Source organism: Mobula birostris, chromosome 14 (assembly GCF_030028105.1).
Source record: "Mobula birostris isolate sMobBir1 chromosome 14, sMobBir1.hap1, whole genome shotgun sequence".
Classification (NCBI taxonomy): domain Eukaryota; kingdom Metazoa; phylum Chordata; class Chondrichthyes; order Myliobatiformes; family Myliobatidae; genus Mobula; species Mobula birostris.
The window spans coordinates 22064356-22088188 of NC_092383.1; the positions used below are offsets into that span (position 1 = coordinate 22064356).

General features: G+C 42.8%; 1 protein-coding gene across 6 annotated transcripts in view; it reads right to left on the minus strand.

Moving 5' to 3' along the window:
- myo5aa (myosin VAa) overlaps positions 1-23833 on the minus strand; it is a 223387-nt gene that overhangs the window by 111207 nt on the left and 88347 nt on the right. For 5 of the 6 annotated variants that reach the window (XM_072278217.1, XM_072278216.1, XM_072278215.1 and 2 more), the window contains exons 5-6: positions 15089-15245; positions 839-982 (exon numbers count right to left, since the gene is read on the minus strand). In XM_072278217.1, coding sequence (XP_072134318.1) covers positions 839-982; positions 15089-15245 — 301 coding nt within the window. Of the gene's footprint in view, positions 1-504; positions 556-838; positions 983-15088; positions 15246-23833 lie in introns of those variants that run through there. The other variant, XM_072278218.1, reaches the window with a different exon arrangement.

The following is a 23833-nucleotide window of genomic DNA, read 5'->3' on the forward strand; positions in this document are numbered from 1 at the left end:
GAAAAATGGCAATGCACAGAAGGCATTTTCAAGCTTGCAAAGTAGAACTCTGTTTCTCTGCACAGGGCATGGCTACACATAGAGGCTGTTGGGCACACCATCAGCATCTGATGCCACTCCTGACAGAGTGGAGCATGCAAATGAAGCTTGAAGTAACATGGCGGATTGAGCAGGAGAGTAGCCTTTAGGGGCAAAACTGAGCCTCTATAGGGGAGCCTGAGGCAGCCGTGGGCCCAACATGTCAAAGATTTTTTAAAGTTTGGGGGGGGAAGGGCAATGTGGAGAAGTGAGAATGTTGCAATCCTTGTCCAGTGGGTTGCTAGAGAAGTGGAGACCTCTGCTCCAAGTCCGTTTGTTGCACCTTCTCCTCCCAACACCTCCCATATTCCAAGCTCATGGAAGCAACCACTGTCCAGAGCTGTTACCATAGTGTAGCCGGGAAGTAATTCTTACACTGGTATGGTGTATGATTGCATGAACAGCCAAATTTACAGCGCCACTCACCTGCATGCCCGGACACAATCAATCCCCCTCTGCCCAGTAGATGCTGCAACTGATGTGTGTTTCTGCTATTCGCAAAATTTCAGATGATACATCAGACAACACAAGAAAAGTGAAGAAGGAGATCTCATCTCAGTTGAGGCTAATGGATCAACTAGAAAGTATTCCACACCACATTCCCATTCCTAAATCAGTCTGCGTTCCGGCACCAAGTCTCCATGAAAGCCTCCCATGCAAAGCTTCATCCTCTTGCAAAAAATAGCAGGTGTCAGTGTAGGTGTCATATGCCTCGTGCGCTTACACAGTGTCAAGGAAATTTGAAGCTGGTCACACTCACCTGAAAAACAACTCTTGACTTTTCTAACAAGTAGGTTCTCATGTTAGCCCCTGTGATGCGATACTTCTTGTCAAACCCAATTTCAATGTATTTTCCAAATCGACTGCTGTTATCATTTCTGGTAGTTTTTGCATTGCCAATGGACTGAAAAGCAAAGAGATGCAAGTAGTTCCATTTTGCTCTATAAAATGATTCTTCCTCCAACATCAGATGTACAGCAGTTAGTGGGTTATTCGGGCTTCTAACTTAATGTCTACATGGAGGAAATTTCTCTTTGACAATAATCACACTTGGGAGTATAATCATTATAAGATTTTCAAATTCTAAAATAAAATATGACCATTTGCAACAATATTGCCTCAATATAAAGTTAATCAGCACGATTTTACAATTAGGCACATTAAATACATATGTAATGTGCAATTCAAATTTACATTAGCAATTGGAATTTAAGATCACAAAGTTAACAAAATAACATTGAACTTGGCTGAAATACAATACAGACTGCAGTGTAATCACTTTAGTCAATTACATGCTTCTCAAGTGATAAAGGCCAGAAGTGGTAAGTGGATGCAGATGAGGAGGGCGTTATCATTTCAGCAGATCTGTTCTGGGTCCAGCAAGCAAGCGCCATTATGAAGAAAGTACGGCAGTACCTCCACTTTCTTAGGAGTTTGAGAACATTCGACATGTCATCTAAAACTTTGACAAACTTCTATGTATTTGTGGTGGAGAGTACATTGACAGGTTGTATCACGGCCTGGTATAGAAACAACAACGCCCTTGTATAAAAAGCCTACAAAAAGTAGTGGACACAGCCCAGTCTATCACGGATAAGGCCCTCTCCACCTTTAGGCACATCTACAGCATTGTTGCAGAAAAGCCACATCCATCACCATGGGCCCCCACCATCCATTATCATGGACCCCCACCATCCAGGGCATGCTCTCTTCTCGCTGCTGCCATCAGGTAGGAGGTCTAGGAGCTTCAGGACCCATACCACCAGGTTCAAGAACAGTTATTACCCGTCAACCATCAGGATCTTGAATCAGGGAAATAACTTCACTCACCCTATCACTGAACTGGACTGATTTTCAAGGAATCTTTATCTCACGCTCCTGATATTTATTGTTTATTTATTTATTATGATCATTATTTGTTTTTTTTTCTCTCTCTTTTTGTATTTGCACAGTTTTGTTCCTCTTTTTCCCCTACATATCTGTTGTTGTCCACACTGTTGAGTGTAGTCTTTCATTGATTCTATTGTGTTTCTTGTACTTACTGCGATTGCTTGCCAGAAAAGGAATCTCAGGGTTGTATATGGTGTCATATGTGTAATTCAATAATAAATTTACTTTGAACTTTGATAGGCAGGTGAAAGAGGGAAGAGTAGAAATAGCAATAAAGGTTGGGAGGTGATAGGTGGAGGCAACGAAAGGCTGCAGATGATAGAATCTGCTAGGAAAGGGATGTATACCATGGAACCAACTAAGGGAGGTAGGGAGGACAGATGGGAACAGTGAGGGAGGGCACCCTGGGGGAAGAGTGTACAGGTCGTGGGAGGCTGTGGTGAGGGTTTGGTATTAGAGAAATGGAGTAGATCAGGAGAAGTTTGTATACAAAGGTTTTATTACAATACAACTCTGATACTCGCCTTCTCCAGATAGCCATAAAATAGCGAAAAACCATGGATTTGTTGAAAAAGACTTCAACTCCCCTCCCACAGAAAAAAGAAAAAGAAACAGAACTTGTAAATCCCCAAACCCTCCCTCACACAAAAAACTAACAGATCACTCACATGGAAAACAGCAGGAAGAACATCAAAAACCCCAACCCCCAACCCTCGCAAAAAAAAAGCAATGATTACATCAAACCCCCAACACCCCCCTCACTCACAAAAATCTAACAGATCACTCACACAGAAAAACACCAAAAACATCAGACCCAAACCCCCAACCTCCTCCTTCGCAAAAACACAGCAATGATAACATCAAACACCCAACACCCCCCCACTCACAAAAATCTAAAAGATCATTCACACCCAAATCCCCAACTCCTCTCTCTCACACATAGAGTATCATATCGCCCACTTGCCAATCTGCAACAAGAGAGAAAACACCGAAAACTGAAGGAAACCAATATAAAGTACCGTCCAACAATCACGTAAATGTCGGAATATCGAAAACATCCTCCCGTCAGCAAAAAAACTGAGTAGATCAGGAGGAGAGAGAAAAGGAACAGAGGGACCTGAAATTGACTGGCTCAGGATGACCTGAAAAAGGAGAATTCAATGTTCACGCCATTGGGTTGCAGTGCCCCCAGGTGGAATATTCCTCTAGTTTGCTTTCAGCCTCACCCTGGAGTTTAGGAAGCTAAGGACAGATGGGTCAGTGCAAGGATGCAGAAGTAAATTCAAGTGGCACGCAACCAAGAGCTCTGCTTGGCCATGCTCAACAAGGCAGTCACCTAGTCTACGCTTGGTCTCAGCAATGGGGGGGCAGGGGCACATCATGAGCACTGAATGCAACAAACAAGGCTGGAGGAAGGGTGCTGATGATTCAGCCTCACCTGCAAGGACTGATTAGGTCCCGGAATGGAGAAGGCACAGGGACAGATGTCATACCTCCTACAATTGAATGGGAAAGCGTCTGGGGAGAGAGGGAGGGATGGGCGAGCGAGGAGGGGTATGAAGGGAGGTACGTCATGTCAGCTGGAGGGCAGAACCCTGTACCAAACTGAAATCTGAAACCAGAGCCTGGATGTGAACTGGACCAGATCGCGCGCGGACTGACTGCCCTCTAACTACAAAGGCAAAAGAAGAAAAAAAAAATTCAAGCTTGCGATGTAAACCAATCCCAGAACATTCCTCTCATTCTTAGCTTACATGTGCAATAATCAATTGGAAAAATAAAGCACATCACCGGTGCTGATTACCAGCCAGCCACAGGAGCAGCATGTACCAAAGGCAATGCTGCACACTGTGACCAATTAAGGACAACAGCAACAAACTGCAAGCAGCTCTGAAAACCAGAACATTTCCAATTTAAGGCCACTTTAGTTGTTTTTGTGCCTCTGGCAATGTTCTGCACAGAGACTAAAATCAGTCAATGATATTTACCCACACAAACAAATTTGTATATTACACACCTCTAACGAAAGGAAACAGGGGAAGCAGGAATTTCCAACTTATCACACACCTGTAACAAAGAGAATCGGGGAACCTACAATGGGCATTAAATTTCCACCCTACCAGCAATACCCAAATACCAGGGCAGAAACTTAGATCAGGCAGTTTCCAGAACATTAAAGTGACAGTAATTTAAGATGCCAAATTAGTGGCCACAGACTGGCTTGAGGTGTGGTGATTTTATTTAGACCTAAGTAATTTGATTCAAATTTGAATTATTTTATGTATCTCATGTTTAGACTCTCATCAGTAATATGGACAAGTCTGAGTTCTCAATTCAGTTGTAAGAATTGAAATTTGTTACTTTCCAATCTTCCTGCTACAAGTTTAATTGAAGACCATTTTAGTCATTTGTATAGAGACAGAAATATGAAATATGGATGTCAAATCACACTCTACAAAATAGTCACAGCCCTGTACATCTGAAGATCATGCACTCTGATGGAACCAAATGTCTCTCCTGTTATTACTGCTGCTTTAATTGACCCTTCATCCTTTCATCCTGCCAAGCAGGTCTTCCTGCTCTGCATTTTGCAACTTCTACTGTCTTTTGTCCATGTGGGGTTGTCTGTGTTCCCACTCTCTAAATGATCCCATTTATTCAGAAGTTCACCCCCACGGTCAGATACATTCCCCACCTTCCCTGTAGCTTAATGAGCTTGTTTTGTCTCCTTCTGCTGAGGGGTCTCCAATCTAAAATGTTCGTTTTGTTCCATATCCCAAACATGGAAAACCTTCACTGTCACCCTCCTGAACAGTCAATTCCTTAGAGCAAACTCATGACAGACCCAGGGTAACAGCGGCCCAGTGACAGTGTTTGGTGGATGATACCCAAAGGACTAGGTACCGTAGTTCTTCGTAATCAAAAGCCCTGACATAACACCTTCACATTCTTCCCACTTCAGTTCATCCCACTCTAGAAACCCGGGCACAAAAAAAACCAGCTTTCCATAAAGAAATACCAATGTTGGAAAATGTTGCTAATTTCAACATGAGACTCCGGACAGCCCATTTTTGGTGCTTTCGGCACCAATTTGTTCAAATGTTATTTGCAAAACCAAATGCAGGTTTTATTTTTTCCATACAGCTACAGTTTGTATCTTGCTGTAGAAGCTTTTCAGTCCTTTCAGCAGCTAGTGAGTACTTTACCCTTTTATGTGGAACATCAGCAACTCCTAAATATAAAATGGCTTCATATTTCTCCCGTTAGCCTGAACACTGTAATAATATCACCTGAAGCACTGTAATAATATCTTCTTCAATGTCCTAACATTCTTTACTATTCTCACTAATAAGACAAATGGTTTACTGTGCCCTCTCACCACCCACCAACACCCTGACTAAATAGCAATATCTGGCAAATATTCTGCTTTTGAAGACACTATATAGTTTACAGAAAAACCAGCTTTTATCCTAAAAGGGTTTGAATATTGCACAGAAATGTGTGTTACAAAGGAGTTTGTCAAATTATACCTTGTATGATATTTGAAATGAACTAGAGTACTTTATATGCTGTCTACATTATGATTTAGTTACTCAGATCAATGCGGCTCTGAACCAGAACCTACTCTAGACTAACTAAGCTGATTTGTGACAAGTACTTTATTATTAATTAGTGATCTAGCACAGAACAGGCCCTTTCAGCCCAATGAGCTGCACTGCCAGGCAACTCACCAATTTAACCTTTGCCTAACCACAGGATAATTTACAGTGACCAATTAACCAGCACTTGGCCGGCTGGTGGTGTAGTGGCATCAGTGCCGGACTTCAGAGCAAAGGCTCCCGAGTTCGAATCCAGCCAGCTCCCTTGCACGCTTTCCATCCGTGCTGGGTTGAGCGTTGAGCTAGCAACTTGGCCTCGTAAAAATAAGAAAGCCTGCTAAAAAAAAATGCCATCATGACAGCGTCCCGATGACTCCACTCGGAGTTAAGGGCTTTCTTCTTCTTAACTACATCTTTGGACTGTGGGAGGAAAGCAGGACAGCGGAGGAAACCCACACACACACAAGAAGAACGCACTATCTTTCTTACAGTGGGCGCCAGCCTTGAACTCTGAACTTCAACGCCCCGAGCTGTAATGGCATCACGCCAACCACTGTTACTCTGGCGCCCCTTTTACCCGCCTGTGTTAAGCGCACTCCAAAAACTCTGTTCTTCGCCCACACTGTCTGTCAGCTGTGACTCAACTGATAGTAGTCTTGTTTCCAAGTCAGAGTTATTGGTTCAAATCCCGCTCCAGAAACCTGTGCACAAAAAAAATTTAAATACCATTCCAAATATTCGAAATACCAAAGGTGTCCCCAGCCATTGGAAGTTTATCTTCAGAGTGAAGTATTACATCTGGAGACACATCTCTCTCAGCTGGATGTATAAGAGCCCATGACACTACTTTTGAATACAGCATGGAAGTTACTGATGTCATTTTATCCTGTCACTAGATTATCTGATGATCATCCATTGCTACTGATGGAAGCTCCCTGTGCAAAAAGTACCTGTCTTCATTGCCATATTGGGAACAATAACTGCACTTGGAAGAAACATTCAATTGGCAGTGAAGATGCTAAAAGCAATTTTCCTCATTCAGCCTTCCAAATACATATTGCCCCTGAATTTATTTTATTTCTATTTCTTGGTGGCAAACAGCATGAACCAGGCCCTTCGAGTTACACCACCCAGCAACATCCAATTTAACCCCAGCCGAATCGTGGGATAATCGACAATGACAATTAACCTACTAACCAGTACGCCTTTGGGCTGTGGGAGAAAACCAACGCAGTCCTGAGGACGTACGAACTCCTTCTGGGCAGCAGCGGGAAGAACTTTGTATGTTCTCCTGTGACAATTGTACTGCTTTATCTTTGATTGCAAAGGGAAAGGACGCAAGCGGCTGATGTTAGAAGATCTTAAAGTCCCTTGTCTAAAACATTGTACAACAAAACCAGTTTTATGCTTTGAATTGAGATACGATTTTCCATGGGCACCAGCTGTTCCCCGCCACAGTCTCAGCACGAGTCCGCAGAACACAGCCAGTCCATGAATTATTCAGGAATAACATGGGACCGTAAGAAATGGGAGGAGGCCTTATAACCCCTCAAATCTAAGATGCCATTAAGCCATAAAGAGCGAAGAGATTTATGAGGATGTTGTCAGGTTAGGAGGAACTGAATTAAGGAGAAAGGTTGAGCAATTCGGGACTTTTTTTTTACTGAAGTGTAGAATGAGAGGTAATATTGTATTGATGTAAAATATGATGAGGGGCACAGCTAGGATGAATGTGCAAAGTCTTTTCCCTAGGGTTGAGGAATTAAGAACTAGAAGGAAAAGGTTTAAGGTGAGGGGTAGAGATTGTGAGAGGCAACTTTTTTACCGAGAGGGTGATCTTTATATGGAATAAGCTGCCAGAGGAAGAGGTTGAGGCAGGTACATTATCCACATTTAAAAAGGTGCCTGAACAGGGAGATGGATAGGAAACGTTTAGATGAAGGGTGATAAATGGGACTAGCTTAAATGGGAATCTTGGTCTGCATGGACCAATTCACCCAAAGGGCCTCCATCCAAACTCTCTGACTGAGATTATGATTAACCTGATCTTCCACCTTCCTGCCATTCTCCCATTCCACCAGAAAGGAGCAGCATGGTAGTGCAGTGGTTAGTTAGCACAACACTTTACAGTACAGGTGGCCTGAGATCAGTTCCCATCGCCGCCCGTAAGGAGTTCGTTTGCTCTCCCCGTGACCGTGTGGGTTTCCTCCCACAGTCCAAAGATGTACTGGTTGGTAGCTCAACTGGTCATTGTAAATTGTCCCGTGATTAGGCTAGGGTTAAATTGACAGATTGCTGGGCAGCATGGCTTGAATGAGTAGAAGAGCCTAACCTGTGTTGTATCTCGATAAATAGATAAACAATGTGTCTGCCTCCACATCTCTCTAGGACAAAGAGTTTCAAAGATTCATGACCCTCAGAAAATTCCTCCTTATCTCCATCTCAAATGGGTGACACCTGATTCTGAAACTGTGCAGCCTTTTCTAGATCCCTCACAGAGGAGAAACATTCCCCTCCCCCACCCCACAATCAAATATTATTTCAGTAAGATAACTTGCTTGGTATTCTCCTTTCCTCAGAAGCATTGGCTAAAATTATGATGTATTTAATGTCACACTAATTCCAAGAAACCGGGAAATGACCTTGGAGTCTTCCTGAATCCACTCCCCATCAGTCAATGCGATAAACATGCAGTTATCCAGAGAAACAAAAACATTGTTTCAAATAGTCTTCAATCTTTTCCAACACAAAGATTATATTTAGGAAAATAATTCAAGATTTTGATTGGGGGGAAAAAATCCACGGGTGAGAAAAGTGAACGATGAAAATGTGTGAAGTTGGCAGTTCTTTGAAACACCATCTGCACCATCCCACCAGGCTCTCAAGTCTGCTTCCTTCTTTCGCTGGAACAGATGTTCTCCCTGGTGCTTCTGTTAGTACTTCTTTCCTTCAAGAAAGAGTGTTGCAAGACATCCTAAAAGACATGCAGGCAGGCTAACTGGCCACAAATGTGGATTGGGTATAGCTGATGGGCACACAAGGAAGAACAGATGATAGGGAGGTAGGGAAATGGGATTGCATGGGTTCCCAGTCTTTTTTTTAATGCCATGGACCCCTTCCATTAAACAAGGGATATGGGGATCCCAGGTTGGGAACCCCTGGGTTAAAGGAATTTCTATGAGACTCAAGGGGCAGAATGGTCTCATTATCGATCGTCAGGATACACAAAGGCACCTCAAACTGGAAAGGCTACTTTTATGGCAAATGTTTACATTACGAGTAAAACCCTTCCAAGACTGCTTGTTAACTTTTAACACACATCAAATGCTGGAGGAACTCAGCAGGTCAGGCAGCTTCTAAGGGTTTCAGCCCGAAACACCGACTGTACTTTTTCCACAGATGCTGCCTAGCCTGTTGAGTTCCTCTAGCGTTTTGTGTATGGTGCTCCGATTTCCAGCATCTGCAGATTTTCTCTTGTTTGTTAACTTTTAGTTACCTTTTAATCCCCAGTGAATATACCATTGCATGCAAAAGTTTGGGCACCCCGATCAAAATTTCTGTTACTGTGAATAGCTAAGCAAGTAAAAGATGAACTGATTTCCAAAAGGCATAAAGTTAAAGATGACACATTTCTTTAATATTTTAAGCAAGAAAACTTTTTTATTTCCAACTTTTATAGTTTCAAAATAACAAAAAAGGAAAAGTGCCTGAAGCAAAGGTTTGGGCACCCTGCATGGTCAGTACTTAGTAACACCCCTTTTGGCAAGTATCACAGCTTGTAAACACTTTTTGTAGCCAGCTAAGAGTCTTTCAATTCTTCTCTGGGGGATTTTCGCCCATTCTTCCTTGCAAAAGGCTTCTAGTTCTGTGAGATTCTTGGGCCGTCTTGCATGCACTGCTCTTTTGAGGTCTATCCACAGATTCTCAATGATGTTTAGGTTGGGGGACTGTGAGGGCCATGGCAAAACCTTCAGCTTCCGCCTCTTGAGGTACTCCATCATGGATCTTGAGGTGTGCTTAGGATCATTATCCTGTTGTAGAAGCCATCCTCTTTTCATCTTCGGCTTTTTTACAGATGGTGTGATGTTTGCTTCCAGAATTTGCTGGTATTTAATTGAATTCATTCTTCCCTCTACCAGTAAATGTTCCCCGTGCCACTGGCTGCAACACAAGCCCAAAGCATGATCGATCCACCCCCATTCTTAACAGTTGGAGAGGTGTTCTTTTCATGAAATTCTGCACCCTTTTTTCTCCAAACATTGCTAAAATAAAGTTCTATTCAAGAAGTTCAAAGGAAAATCTAAACAAGCCTGATGCATTTTGGAAACAACTCCTGTGGACTGATGAAGTTAAAATGGAACCTTTTGGCCGCAATGAGTAAAGCAGGGTGCCCAAACTTCCGCTTCGCCCCTTTTCCCTTCTTTGTTATTTTGAAACTGTACAAGATGGAAATAATAAAGCTTTCTTGCTTAAAATATTAAAGAAACTTGTCATCTTTAACCTTATGCCTTTTGGAAATCAGTTCATCTTTTACTTGTTTAGCTATTCACAGTAACAGAAATTTTGACCAGGGGTGCCCAAATTTTTGCATGCCACTGTAAATACCTTCCAGCCTTAGAGATGTCTCTTTGACAGTGAATCAAACACTTGATACCTTTGGCATTGCGGTACATCACTGCCCATCACACTGGGACCTCATCAGAAGAGTGGGTCAGCAAATAAGCAAAAGCAACAGGAAGTAAACTGCAAAAGAGAACTACCATACAGCTGTCTCCACCAGTCACAGTTTATGGCGCACCCGAACGGAAAGATTAGGTTTGAAGAAAGTTCATTCCTATAAAATGACTTACATTAAAGTTTCTCAGAAAATACCACGCTATCAACTTATGAAACTAACTCTCCATTTTGCTTCAATATTGAAGTTTAAAAATGGCAGTCCACTAATCACATTTGAGAAGTACAACTTGTGTCATGCTATGATAGTTTTAATTTAATATCAATAGGTGATAAATTATATAGGTCAAAGATATTATGAACATCGAGTAAATGCATAAATGTAGCCAATGTACACACCAGTCAGCACGAATTTAAATCCACACTCCTGCAGTAAACTCAACACTTCAGTTCTTCCAATTTTGTGTCACTCAGTATGATCTGATACACAATCAGGATTCATAATTAAACTTGACAGTGTTTGCCTCGTAAACAAATTGCAGGTATTAGTTACCTGAGAGGAGATCAATTCCTCGCCATAATCTGAAAAGCTAGATCTCTTTCATTAATACCGAGGATCACTAAATTGAGCAGTTGTAATCAAGGAGATATTCAGATTAATCTAGTTCTTTATGTCAGCAACTCAGGAAGAGCTTAGGGAAACAGCTTCATCAGGGATAACTTCTCAGGCTTTGATCTGTTACAGAGGAGGCAAGAGACCGCAGGCACTGGAATGGGAAGCAAAAATCTGCTGCAGCAACTTAGACAGGTTGAGCACCATCTCTGGGAGGAAAGGAACCATCAATGCTCCACGATTCTGGGTTTCGACTTGAAACATTAACAGTTCCTTTCCCCTCACAGGGGTTGCTCGACCCGCTGAGTTCCTCCAGCAGATTGTTTGTTGCTTTCGTTAATAATGGACTTGCTGTTGTGCAGCTGTAAGCATTGACTGCAAGTGCTGCAATTGCTTACTCCATCGAGGAAACAGTAAAAACTACACTGGAGTGAAGAGGATCGAGCAAATACCCTTGAAGGTTGTCTGCTCATTATCAGAATGCCAATGTGATCTGCCTCTTTGGAAGATCAAAGCTTTCTCATTCCAAGCCTGACAGAGCATAGCAAAGCATTCACATGACCACACTTTGAAACTGGGAGCAATCTTACTATGGTCAGCTTCACTTACTTCAACAGATGAGCAAGACAGCTGCTCTGCAAGTAAGTGAGCCAATAAGTAGGGAAGAAACTAGAAAAGGTTCTGAGGGAGAGGGTTAACAATCAGTGGGAAGGGCAAGGATTAATCTGAAGCAGCCAGCATGGCTCTGATAAGGGCAGGCTCCGTCTGATCAATCTGACTGAATTTTTGAAGATGTAACAAAGTTTACTGATGAGGGCAATACAATATATGTGGTTTAGATGGACTTCAGTAAGTTGAATGTAGGGCAAGCTGGCTAATAGGATCTAAAATTGGCTTGGCAATAGGAGACTGAGAAAGACAGATATTGGTGCTGTACCCTTACTGTTTGTAACATATATAAATGAGTTGGATATGGATATTGGCGACATAATCAGCTTGGAAATGACAAAGACTGGTGGAGTGCTGTTTTATGCTACACAGTAATATCAATGTGCTGTTGACATGGGCTGTGAAATAGCAGGTGGATTTTCATTCAGATGAACAGAGGTGCTGAATTTTGGGAGCACTGTTGAGGAAGGGACTTCCTCATGAATCGTAAAGCCCTTGGGAGTAGTGAGGAAAACAGAGACCCTTGATGGACAAGTTCAAACATCCTTGAAAGTGACAGCACAGGTAGATAATGTGATTAAGGGGACATACGGGATGTTGATCTCAGTGAGGTCATGACTACAAGAACAGGGAGGTTGTCCTCCAACTTAGAACGTTGGTCAGATCCCAGCTGGAGTACTTGGTGCAGTTCTAGTCACAATATATGAAAGGTGTGATTGTGCTGGAGAGGGTACAGAGGAGATTCACCAGCAAGTTGTCTAGGATGAAGCAGAGGCTGGGCAGACAGGATGTCTTCACCCTGGAGCACTGGATGTTAACGTAACAGAGGTATGTAAAAATATGAGGGGTATAAAATAGGATTGTCTGCAGGAAACCTTTTCCCCATTGCTGGATGAATAAACTAGTGGGCATGTATTTAGGGTAAAGGGTTAAGAGATTTAAAAGAAACATAAAGACAAGAAATCCTGCAGATGCCGGAAATCTAAAGCAACACAGGCAAAATGCTGGAGGAACTCAGCAGGTCAGGCAGCATCAATGGAAGTGAATAAGCAGTCGACAATTTGGGCCGAGATCCTTCTTCAGGATCGAACCTTTTCACCCAGAGAGTGAATTCACTGTCGGTGGATGTGGTTGAAGCAAGAGTCTCTGACAGCTTCTGAAGCTGGTCCAAACAAGCACTTAAATTTCCTAGGCATTAAAACGATGGGGCAATGGCTGGAAAATGGTAACACAGAAGTCTGCCGACCGCTTTGCACAGCCAAGGTGGGATGAATGACCTGTCTCCCTGCCTTTCAAGTCAATGATGTAAGATTGCTGCTTACGTCTCCTCTCCTGCAAAGAGAAACCACTGACGAAGGAAAACCCGACTGGCATCTGGCAACAGACAGCACCCACCACGTGCCTGACAAGCAGGACCCACAGTGAGACAGTACACACTAATCTGCCTGTCCAACTCTCTGATGCCTGTTCTGAAGGCATTCTATATGAACTGCATTATGTCTTCACCCTTTCCAGTCAGTATGTTTCCAGGAGCTTGATTCAGTTTAAAGCTCCGCTTTGGTCTGATGCAATTCAGACTGAATTCTCACAACGATGTGAACGTTCCCATGTTCAGGAGATGTTCAATCCTATTAACTGGGTCCCCACACCCTCCACCTCTGAGGAATTTAACACAAAGTAGCCTGTTCAACTCTCTTTGTCACATAAGAAAGAAAGACAACGAGGTCAAGTTTTACTCAAAAATCAGGCATAGCTTGCAGCCCCTCCCCCTCACCTGGTCTCACCTATCAGCCCCCCCCCACCTGGTCTCACCTATCAGCCCCCCCTCACCTGGTCTCACCTATTAGCCACCCCCTCACCTATCAGTCCCCTCACCTGGTCTCACCTATCAGCCCCCCCCGACCTAGTCTCACCTATCAGCCCTCCCGCCTCACCTGGTCTCATCTATCAGCCCCCCTCCCCCCACCTGGTCTCACCTATCAGCTGTCAGCCTGTACCTCTTCCGCCCTCTGCCCCCTCCCTTACCAGTCTGGATGAAGGGTCTCAGCCCGAAATGCCGACTGTTTATTTCCCTCTATCGATGCTGCCCGACTTGCACAATTCATCCCACCATGTCTGCGCAGAGCAGCTGGCAGCCATCTCTGTTAATCCCATCTTCCAGCCACTGCCCCATCGCTTTAACACCCAGGTGATTCTTCAAGCATTTTGCATGTGTTGCTCAAGTTTGCCAGCATCTGCAGATTTCTTGTGTTTATGAATAAAAGGCAATTTCTAGAATGACATACATAAAATACTGGTGGAACGCCCTGTTTATTCCCCTCTGTTGCCTTTCTTGCTGAGGTCCTGCTTCATTTTGTGTGTATAGCTCAAGAGATGATGCCAGCAACCAATTGTGACGTCCCACAGATAGTTCAAGAAAGTACTACTTCTTCTCCTTTTAAATATGTTTCTACTACTAAACTGCATGCAGGTGTTCTGCGCCATCTGCTTCCGTTTGACCAGTCTCCCTCTCCCTCGAGTTGTTGCTACCGGAGGAAAGTGCAGGAGGTCTTGGGGAAAGTTTGATCAGCGTGGCTCGTGGTTTGGGCCCATTTTTAAGGGCCGGCCCTGCAGTTCATGTTTCATGTGTTTCTGGTTACTCATTTTTATTGGTATTGTGCGCAATTTTGATCAGGACACTGCGACACAGACTGGCTTTGCGGCCTGCGTTCAACGAATGACACAGCGCCAAATTGAACTGAACTAAACTAAACATTCCTAGACTGCTTCAAGGACTCTAAGATTTGATGTTAAATATTCTGGGCGTTAGTTGTTCATTTTTTTGCCATTTGCGTGATTTGTTCTTTTTTTTGCGCATTGGGTAATTGGTGTTTTCTTTGAACTGATTCGGAACGTATCTTTGTTTTGGGGCTGCCTGTGGGGAGACGAATAAATACTTTGATAATAAGCCTGCTTAAAATCTTTGAATTTCCAGCATCCGCAGAATCTCTTGCACCTACAACTTGGTTTGCGTTTTCTAGGATATTACCAACTTCAACTTCTCAACGACTGTCATATGTTGAAAGATTGGAGCGACTGGGCTTGTATACACTGGAATTTAGAAGGATGAGAGGGGATATGATTGAAACATAAAGATTATTAAGGGATTGGACACGCTAGAGGCAGGAAACATGTTCCCGATGTTGGGGGGGGGTCCAGAACCAGAGACCACAGTTTAAGAATAAGGGGTAAGCCGTTTAGAACAGAGTTGAGGAAAAACTTTTTCACCTAGAGAGTTGTGGATCTGTGGAATGCTCTGCCTCAGAAGGCAGTGGAGGCCAATTCTCTGGATGCTTTCAAGAAAGAGTTAGATAGAGCTCTTAAAAATAGTGGAGTCAAGGGATATGGGGAGAAGGCAGGAACGGGGTACTGATTGTGGATGATCAGCCATGATCACAGTGAATGGTGGTGCTGGCTCAAAGGGCCAAATGGCCTACTCCTGCACCTATTGTCTATTGACCCTTGAATTCCCACAGGTACACAAGATGTCTTTTTAAGTAAACTTCTTTCCGAGCGTAAACCTTACCTCCATGATGGGGTTGGAAGCCAGGACCTTCTCTTCCACGTTAGCCTCACTGGCAGAGCCACTGACTGTCGCAAAGTATCGCATGGCATACTTAGCCGAGACAGTCTTCCCAGCACCGGACTCTCCACTTACAATGATAGACTGGTTCCGCTCATCCCTGAAACAGAGATTATAAACCACTGTACATTCAATAGCCACTAAAAATGCCATCTGCCTCCTCAAAACATTTCGAGCAATTAATCACAAGCAGTTATAAGTAATATGTTTCAAGGCAAGGAACTTGGAGCCACATTAATTCAGATACTGAGCAGGGGTTTATTTCCCCACTTCAGAAAGGTTAAGACAAAGGCACACACACCAGTTCTCATCAAGGGTTCAGTAGTGGAAAGGGGGAGCAATTTCAAGTTCCCAGGTGTCAACATCTCTGGGGATCTATCCTGGGCCCAACACATTGGTGCACTTACAACAGGGACTATATTTCATTATGAGTTTGAGGAGATACGCTATGTCACCAAAAATACTCACAAATTTACCGTACTCTGGAGAGTATTCTAAATGGCTGAATCACCATCTGGTACAGTCGGGGAGGGGGCACTTCACAGGATCAAAATAAACTGCATAAGTGTGAACCCAATCAGCTCCATCATGGGCACTAACCTCCCTAGCACCCAGCGAGCGATGCCTCAAAAAGGCAACATCCATCATTAAGGACCCCCATTACCCAGGTCATGTCTTGTTCTCATTGCTACCATCAGGGAGGAGGTACAGGGGTCTGAAGGCAACATACTGAACAACACAGATTCTCTGTTTTTCTTTATAAGCAACTGAGGGATGGGCCTGTCATATTTTGGGTCATCAGACTTCCTCAGCAGGATGATTTTTTGCCTTAGGTCATTCTTTTTAGGGACCTATTTGGAAATATGTATGTTGCTATAGAGATTCCTAATCCAAGTTCATGAAATAATTTTAGATATGCTTAGAAAAATAGAGGGCTACGGGTAACCCTAGGTAATTTCTAAAGTAAGTACACGGTCGGCACAGCATTGTGGGCCGAAGGGCCTGTATTGTGTTGTTGTTTTTTCTGTGTTTCTATGTAATACAGGAACAGCTTCATCTCTTCTGCCATCAGATTTCTGAATGGACATTTAACCCATGAACACTACCTAACTACCTTTTTTTTCTGTTTTTGCACTATTTATTTAAATAGACACACATACGTATTTTATATATGACATATGTCAGTAGTATTAAACCAGACCCTGATCCTGAATCTGATAAGCAAAAGGCAAATATCAAAGGGTGGTGAAGGCTGCCTTGTAACAAGCAAGTTAAATTTCCTCAGAGAATTAGGAAACTATTAATCCAAAGCAACAAACTACAAGAGACTCTCCACAAATCACAGACTGCCTGTTGGTTTCGTGCTTTCTTATCTGTTGTGGATCTTTCCAGAATTAATGATCCCAACATACCAATTCAAAAGTCATCTGAGGCATTTGTATCTTGAAACAAAAAAACAATTCAATGACAGTGCGAGAGAACGCCATGTCTGCCCTCAAGAATCTTTCAGTAGAACAGGAACGAAAAGCTATTCTCCCACCACCACAGTGGATTTGCAATTATAAGAATTTGCCAGGCAAATCACAACAATCCTGAAATTTAACTGTGCACAACTATGTCACACTTTGCAGGGGAAGGTGATTAACAGGATCCCCAGCCAGGTTTCCATTGCCTTCTTCCTTCAGTAGGTCCAAACTCAGTGCTGGGAACTTGTAGTTAGGTTCCCTTACCTCCTCATCCCCACTCACTCAATCTCCTGTCATCAAATTCCACTCCTTACCCTTCCTAACACACTGACCACAAGTCCCAATGAATTCCTCAACCCTGCAATGAAAAGCCAACCTTCAAGCACTCTGCCAGGTGCCCTAATCAACAGCTGCCCAAACTCACTGTCAGTGGGCCCTGATTTAAGGCTAATTTATACTTCTGCGTCAAATGGACGCCGGAACCTACGCGCAAGTGGCCTACGCGCGTTGTGAGCATTTATACTTGTGCATTTATGTGTCTGCGTCACTCTGCGATTCGGGCACGTCACGCATGCGCACACACCTGCCCGTGCAAGGCTTCATGGTCATGGTAGTCTTTCTCGGGGTAAACAAGTTTAAAGAGAGCGTCTTTTTTCGTAAAAGCGAAATGTGTCCTCCATAATTTCGGAGGTCTGTAAAGCTTTATGGAAAGCATTGTAGCCAGAGTTCCTTCCCTGCCCTTCAGTTGCCCAATGGGAAGCTATTGCAGCGGAGGAGGAAATGCGATGCAACCAAGATGACCAATCACAGTTGTTGTGGTCTGCGTTGCCGCAACGCATAGTTACATTTTGGGAGAGGTGCGCGTCAGGCTATGGTGTAGGGATCCAAGTAGGCTCTGCGTAGGGTTCGCGACTACACCATACCTACAGCGTCGATTTGACGCAGAAGTATAAATCAGCCTTAACACTTTCTTCACCACAACTCGCCGATCGTAACTTCCATCCAATGACACACCCACCCATCCAAGTTCAATAAATTAATAGAAAATAAAAGAATGTAATGCTGAGACTTCATAAGGCATTGGTCAGGCCAGACTTGGAGTGCTGTGAGCAGCTTTGGGCCCCATATCAATGAAAGAATGTACAAGAGAGTGTCCAGTGGAGGTTCGTGAGAATGAGCCCAGGAATGACAGAGTTAACATTTGAGGAGGGTTCAGTGGACCTGTACTCACTAGTTTTCAGAAGAATGAGAAGGGGATCTCGTTGAAACCTATCAAACATTAAAAGCTCTAGATGGAGTGGATATGGGAAAGATGTTTCCTATTATGGGGGTCACTAGGAACGGAGAGCACAGCCTCAGAAAAGGAGGACATCCCTTTAGAACAAAGATGAGGAGGAATTTCTTTTGCCAGAGAGCAGTGTATCTGTGGAATTCATTGCCACAGACAGCTGTGGAGGCCAAATCATTGGGTGTATTTAAAGTGGAAGTCAATAGGTTCTTAATTAGTGAGGAAAACCAGAGGCCACAGTTCAAGAATAAGGGGTAGACAATTTAGAACGGAGTTGAGGAAAAACTTTTTCACACAGAGGGTTGTGGTTCTGTGGAATGCTCTGCCTCAGAAGGCAGTGGAGGCCAATTCCCTGGATTCTTTCAAAAAAGAGTTAGATAGAGCTCTTAAAGACAGCAGAGTGAAGGGATATGGGGAGAAGGCAGGAAAAGGGTACTGATTGTGGATGATCAGCCATGATCACAGTGAATGGTGGTGCTGGCTCAAAGGGCTGAATGGCCTACTCTTGCACCTATTGTCTATTGTCTATTATTAAGACAACCATATATCCATTGCAGTCAGAAACAGAAAATCTATAATGGGGAAAAAAATAGAGAAGTACAACTCCAGCTGAATAAATAGTTGTATGAGGACAGAAGCAAAATAACTTCCAGAAATGGTAAGTGTGCCAGGGCTCTAGTGAGAGGAAGAAACTGAAGGAAATCAGTGTTAGTAAGGAAGTTACGTTATGGAAATTGATGGGATTGAAGGCTGATAAATCCTCAGGAGATGATAGCTTTCACCCCAGAATACTTGACAATATGGCCCTGGGTATCTCGGTTCACCACTCGGTGAGAGTGAGCATGCAGCTGCAACAGTGTTAATGGCGGGAAAATAGTGTGCTGTTCTTCAAAGACAGACTATTTGTCGAATTCACTGCCACTGAGGGCTGTGGAAGCCAAGTCATTGGATGCATTTAAAAAGTGACTGATGGGTTATTGATTGTTTAAAAAATAATAAGGGTTACAGAAGACAGGAGAAGGGGAGTGAAAAATAACAGCCATGATTGTTTGACAGACCAGTCGATGGGCTGAAAGGCCTAATTCTGCTCCAAATCTTATGGTCTTATTTGAGTGCAAGTGTGGAAATGTCTTTCTGCAATTGTACAGGGCCAAGGTGAGATAAGAAATTTTGTCATCCAAAGTGTAGTGAATCTGTGGAATCTCCAACAGAGTCTTAACGTTGGATATGTTCGTCTAGTTGACATGCTTACCATTACTACTGGACTTCGATGACAGTACTGGCTCAACCAGAAGATTAAGATGCATGGGGTCCACGGTGAGTTGGCCATTTGGATTCAGAACTGGCTTGCCCATAGAAGTCAGAGAACACTGTTCACAGGGTCTTATTCTAGCGGGAGATTTGTGATTAGTCGTGTTCAGCATGGATTTGTACTGGGACATCTGCTGTTTATGGTGTGTATAAATGACCTGGATGGAAATGTAGATGGGTGGGTTAATAAGTTTGCAGATGATATGAAGATTGGTGGTGTTGTGGATAGAGTAGAAGACTGGCAAAGAATACAACGGGATTTAGATCAATTGCAGGTATGAGCAGAGAAATGGTAGATGGAGATTATCCTGGCCAAAAAGTGAAACGTTACATCTTGCTAGGTCAAATGTAGAGTGACTATACACCGTTAAGGGCAAGACCCTTAACAGTGTTGAGGAGCAGATGGATCCTGAGGTCCAAGTTCATAGCTCTCTGAAAGTAGCAACACAGGTTGATGGGGAGGTTGAGAAGGCACGTGGCAGGCTTGCCTTTGTTAGTCGAGGCATTGAGTTTAAAAGTCAGGAAGCTATGTTGCCACTTTATAAAACTCCAGTAAGGCAGCATCTGAAGTATTGCATACAGTTCTGGTCACCACATTATGGGAAGAATGTCGAGGCTTTGGAGAGGGTGCAGAAGAGGTTTACCAGGATCTTGCATGGATTAGAGAGCATGTGGTATAACAAAAGGGTGGACAAATTGAGTTGTTTTCTTCTGAGTGGTGGAGGCTGAGGTGAGATCTGATATAGATTTACAACATTATGAGAAGAATAATTTAGGAAGACAATATCTCTTTTCCAAAAACTGAAATTCTTAATACCATCATGCATGCATTTAAGCTGAGAGGGGGCAATTTCAAAAAAGATGTGAGGAGCAAGGTTTGTTTGTTTTCCTTTTAAACACACAAAGCATGGTGGGGAGTGCCCGGACTGCACTGCCTATGGTGGTGGTAGAGTCAAAAACATTAGAGATGTTTGTGAGACATTTAGACAGACACAGGAACTTGAGGAAAATGGAAGGATATGGGAATTGTGTAGGCAGAAGAGATTAGTCAGTCACTTGATTATTAATTTAATTGGTTTGGTACAACATTGTGGGCTGACAGGTCTGTTCCTATAATGTACTGTTCCATTTTCTATGATATGCACTGGATGACGACCACCACAGTGGACAACCAGCACCATAGTTGTCCTTGCAAGTTCGGGAAAGGCCACCTAATATGGTTGATTGTGCTAATGTCAAGAACATACAACAGAAAGTGATGACGGTCTGTTTTTAAGAGGAGGGAACTGTGTAAAGGATATGCGATCAAGGATCCTGCTAAAGGTTGGAAACTGTTCAGAGAAGGCCTACTAGACTGATGTATGGAAGCACAGGGCCAGTTTATGAGGAGAGTTTAGATTCAACTGCTGAAGTTTAGAAGAGCTAAACTTCTAAAGAAGAGCAAGAAGGGACATGATTGAAACAGACAAAATCCTCAGGGAACTTAACAAGGTGATTCCTTCTGACTGATTATCTACAACTTGGGATCACTTTGAAGGGGTGCTCATTAAGACAGATGAGGGAAAGCTTTCTGAACAGGTTACGAACCTTTGGAACTCTCTCGCTCAAAGGCAGTTGGAAGCAGAGTCTGTGAATATTTTAAAAAACAGATCAACATCTCCTAGACAAGCATGGGCAAAACATTATGAGTGATTGTGAATAGATCAGTCACTAGAAGCTGAGTGAAGCATTCCTGTTACTAATTCCGAAGTCTATATATACTTTAAAGAATGCATAATTTTTAACTACAGCCCATTTAAAAGCCATCTGAAGATGAGGTGAGAAAAATTTCAATGGACATTTCACCTCTCAAAGTGTAAAGTGTGGTCTCTTAAACCCCAATTCATATACTGAAATGAAGACAAGCTGAAAAGTTTAAATACTGTCAATTCTCTCCCTACCTAACCTAAAAAAGCAGCATCAGCTTTATCTGGGAATCCCTCATTCACCAAACCTGTGCCTGTCGATAACAAGGATGACATCGGGGGAAGGATGCAAGAATCTCACCGCCTGTGGAAGCTTCTTTAAAGAGTCCATTAAATGTGCAGCAAGTGCCAGTTCAAGACCTTCCCAGGCCAAAAACCAAACCCTGCCATCCATGGCTCAGAATAGAAATAGCCCCTTCAATCTGCAGTGTTGTGCTAAACTAATTAAACTAATAATTGAAAGTTTCATTAAACAACACAATGAGAACATCCCTTCATTCTCTGCACATTCATGTACCTATCCAAGAACCTCTTAAATGCCTCTGTTGTATTCGTCTCCACCACCACCTTTGGCAGCGCATTCACCACTTCCTCTTTAAAAAAAACCTTGCCCTACATATCTCCTTTGAACTAAACTCCACTCACCTTAAATGCATGCTCTGTAGTATTAGACATTTTGACCCTGAGGAAGAAATATCGCCTGTCTATCTATACCTGTCAATTTACAAACTTATATCTGGTCTCCCATTAGCCTTTGCACCTTGAGAGAGAAAGTTTGTCTGAGCTCTCTTTATGGCACATGTCCCATAATCTAGGCAGGATCCTGCTAGTGAAGTCTTATATTCTATCTCCACCGTAACTCCTTCTGGACTCTTGCCAAATATAAAGCTTTTCAGCGTGTAAGAATTCCATGAGCTGATTACTCTATGGGAGCTGAAAACTCCCAAGAAGAGAAGATGCTACAGTTGAAGATGATGGGAGCTCTCTGTGGGTCTTGTTGCCATGTGTGCACTGATGGCCTGTGGAAAGTGATGTATGCCAAATTTCTGGGTATTTTTTAAGGGGCTAAACTGGGGGAGAAATGTCTATAGCTTAAAAAATAACCAAGAACAATTTTAAGATCTCCTGAAGGACAAACTTGAAGGATTCTCAGGAATGGAATTACGACTGTCGCCAGAAGAGAGAGTGCCAGGATGGACTTCAAGCCAGACTAAAGTGTCAATGCCCAAGAGCAGAAAACAAACTGGTGTATAGCTCCAGTACTCCATACCAGCAAAGAGCCCCCACTTGAGCCCGTCCCAATCTGCCTGCACTTGACCTGTCTCCAAATCTTCTCACTACTACTATTGGGCAGGAGATGCAGGAGACTTAGGTCCCACACCATGAGGTTCAGGAACAGTTGTTGCCCTATAGCATTCAACTGACTCCACAGCCTGTAGACTCACTTTCCAGGACGGCCTTTGTTATTTATGGGTTTTCATAGACTATATTGTATTTCTTTATTTTATGTGGGTGCTGCAACAAAATTAACCCAAAGGTTGTATATGATATACTTACTTTGTTAATATATGTACTTTGAACTTTATACATGCTGGGTTTATCTAGTAACATTAGTATTGATAGAATTTGAATTTTATTTCTGAAATCAGAGCATATTAATGTCTGTATTTTGATACTCATTCGTTTTCATTAAAATGTTGCTTCAAGCAATTATTTCTATTATAAAACTTAATACAGTATATTATTAGTGGAATGAAGGTGAGAAAATTTTAAATTGGTATTGGTTTTATTATTGTCAAGATACAGTGAAGAGCTTGCCTTGCATACTGCTTATACAGATCAGATTATTACACATGGAGAACTAATTATGAGACCTTTCAGAGCTTCAGGCTGCTAGGTGTTAACATCATCAATAGCTTGTTCTGGCCCAACTATATAATGCTAAGGCCAAGAAAGCACATCAGTACCTCTACTTCCTCAGAAGGCTATGGAAATTCAGCATGCGCCAATAACCTCACCAATTTTTACCAATGCATCACAAAAAGCGTCCAGTCTTGGTGTAGTAACTGCTCAGCCCAAGGCCACAAGAAATTGCAGAGCTCGGACACAGATCAGTCCATCGGGAACACCAGGCTTTCCTGCATGCAGGGGAGGCTATACTCCTGGCTACCTTAGAAAAACAGCCAAAAAAAACTTAAAAACAAATCCCACCCAAGAAATTCTATAAGCAACACACACAAAGTGCTGGAGGAACTCAACAGACCAGGCAGCATCAATGGAAAGAAGTACCGTCGAGATTTCGGGCCAAGACCCTTTGGCAGGACAGACGTTGTCGCTCTACCCACTTCCATTGGGCAGAAAATAGAAAAACTCGGAAAAAATACACCATAAAGTTCAAGGACAGCATTTATTCCACCGTTACCAGACCAGTGAATGGATCTCTTGTGATCGCCATGACTCTTACATATTATTATTTACCTCCGCTGCACTCTCTCTGCATCTGTAACTTAATATTCAGCATTCTGTTGTTGCTTTTCCCATACTACTTCAAAGTACTTATGTTTTCAAATTATCTGTATGGACAGCTCTATCAGTTAACTCGGTACATGTGACAATTCCAGTTCCAGAGACAGAATCTATCAGCATACTTAAAGTGGAAATTATCACTACACTTAGCAGATCTTTCCCATCTTATCTCTCACTACAACTTTCTCTGACCCTTACTTCTGACTGCAGATAAAATTTCCTGACACACTCTCTCCCTACAACAGCATCAGGCAACATCTCCACCAGAAGGATCACAACAGTTTAGACTAATTTGTTAATCACACGTACATTGAAACATACTGTGACTTTTGCGTTAACAACCAATACAATC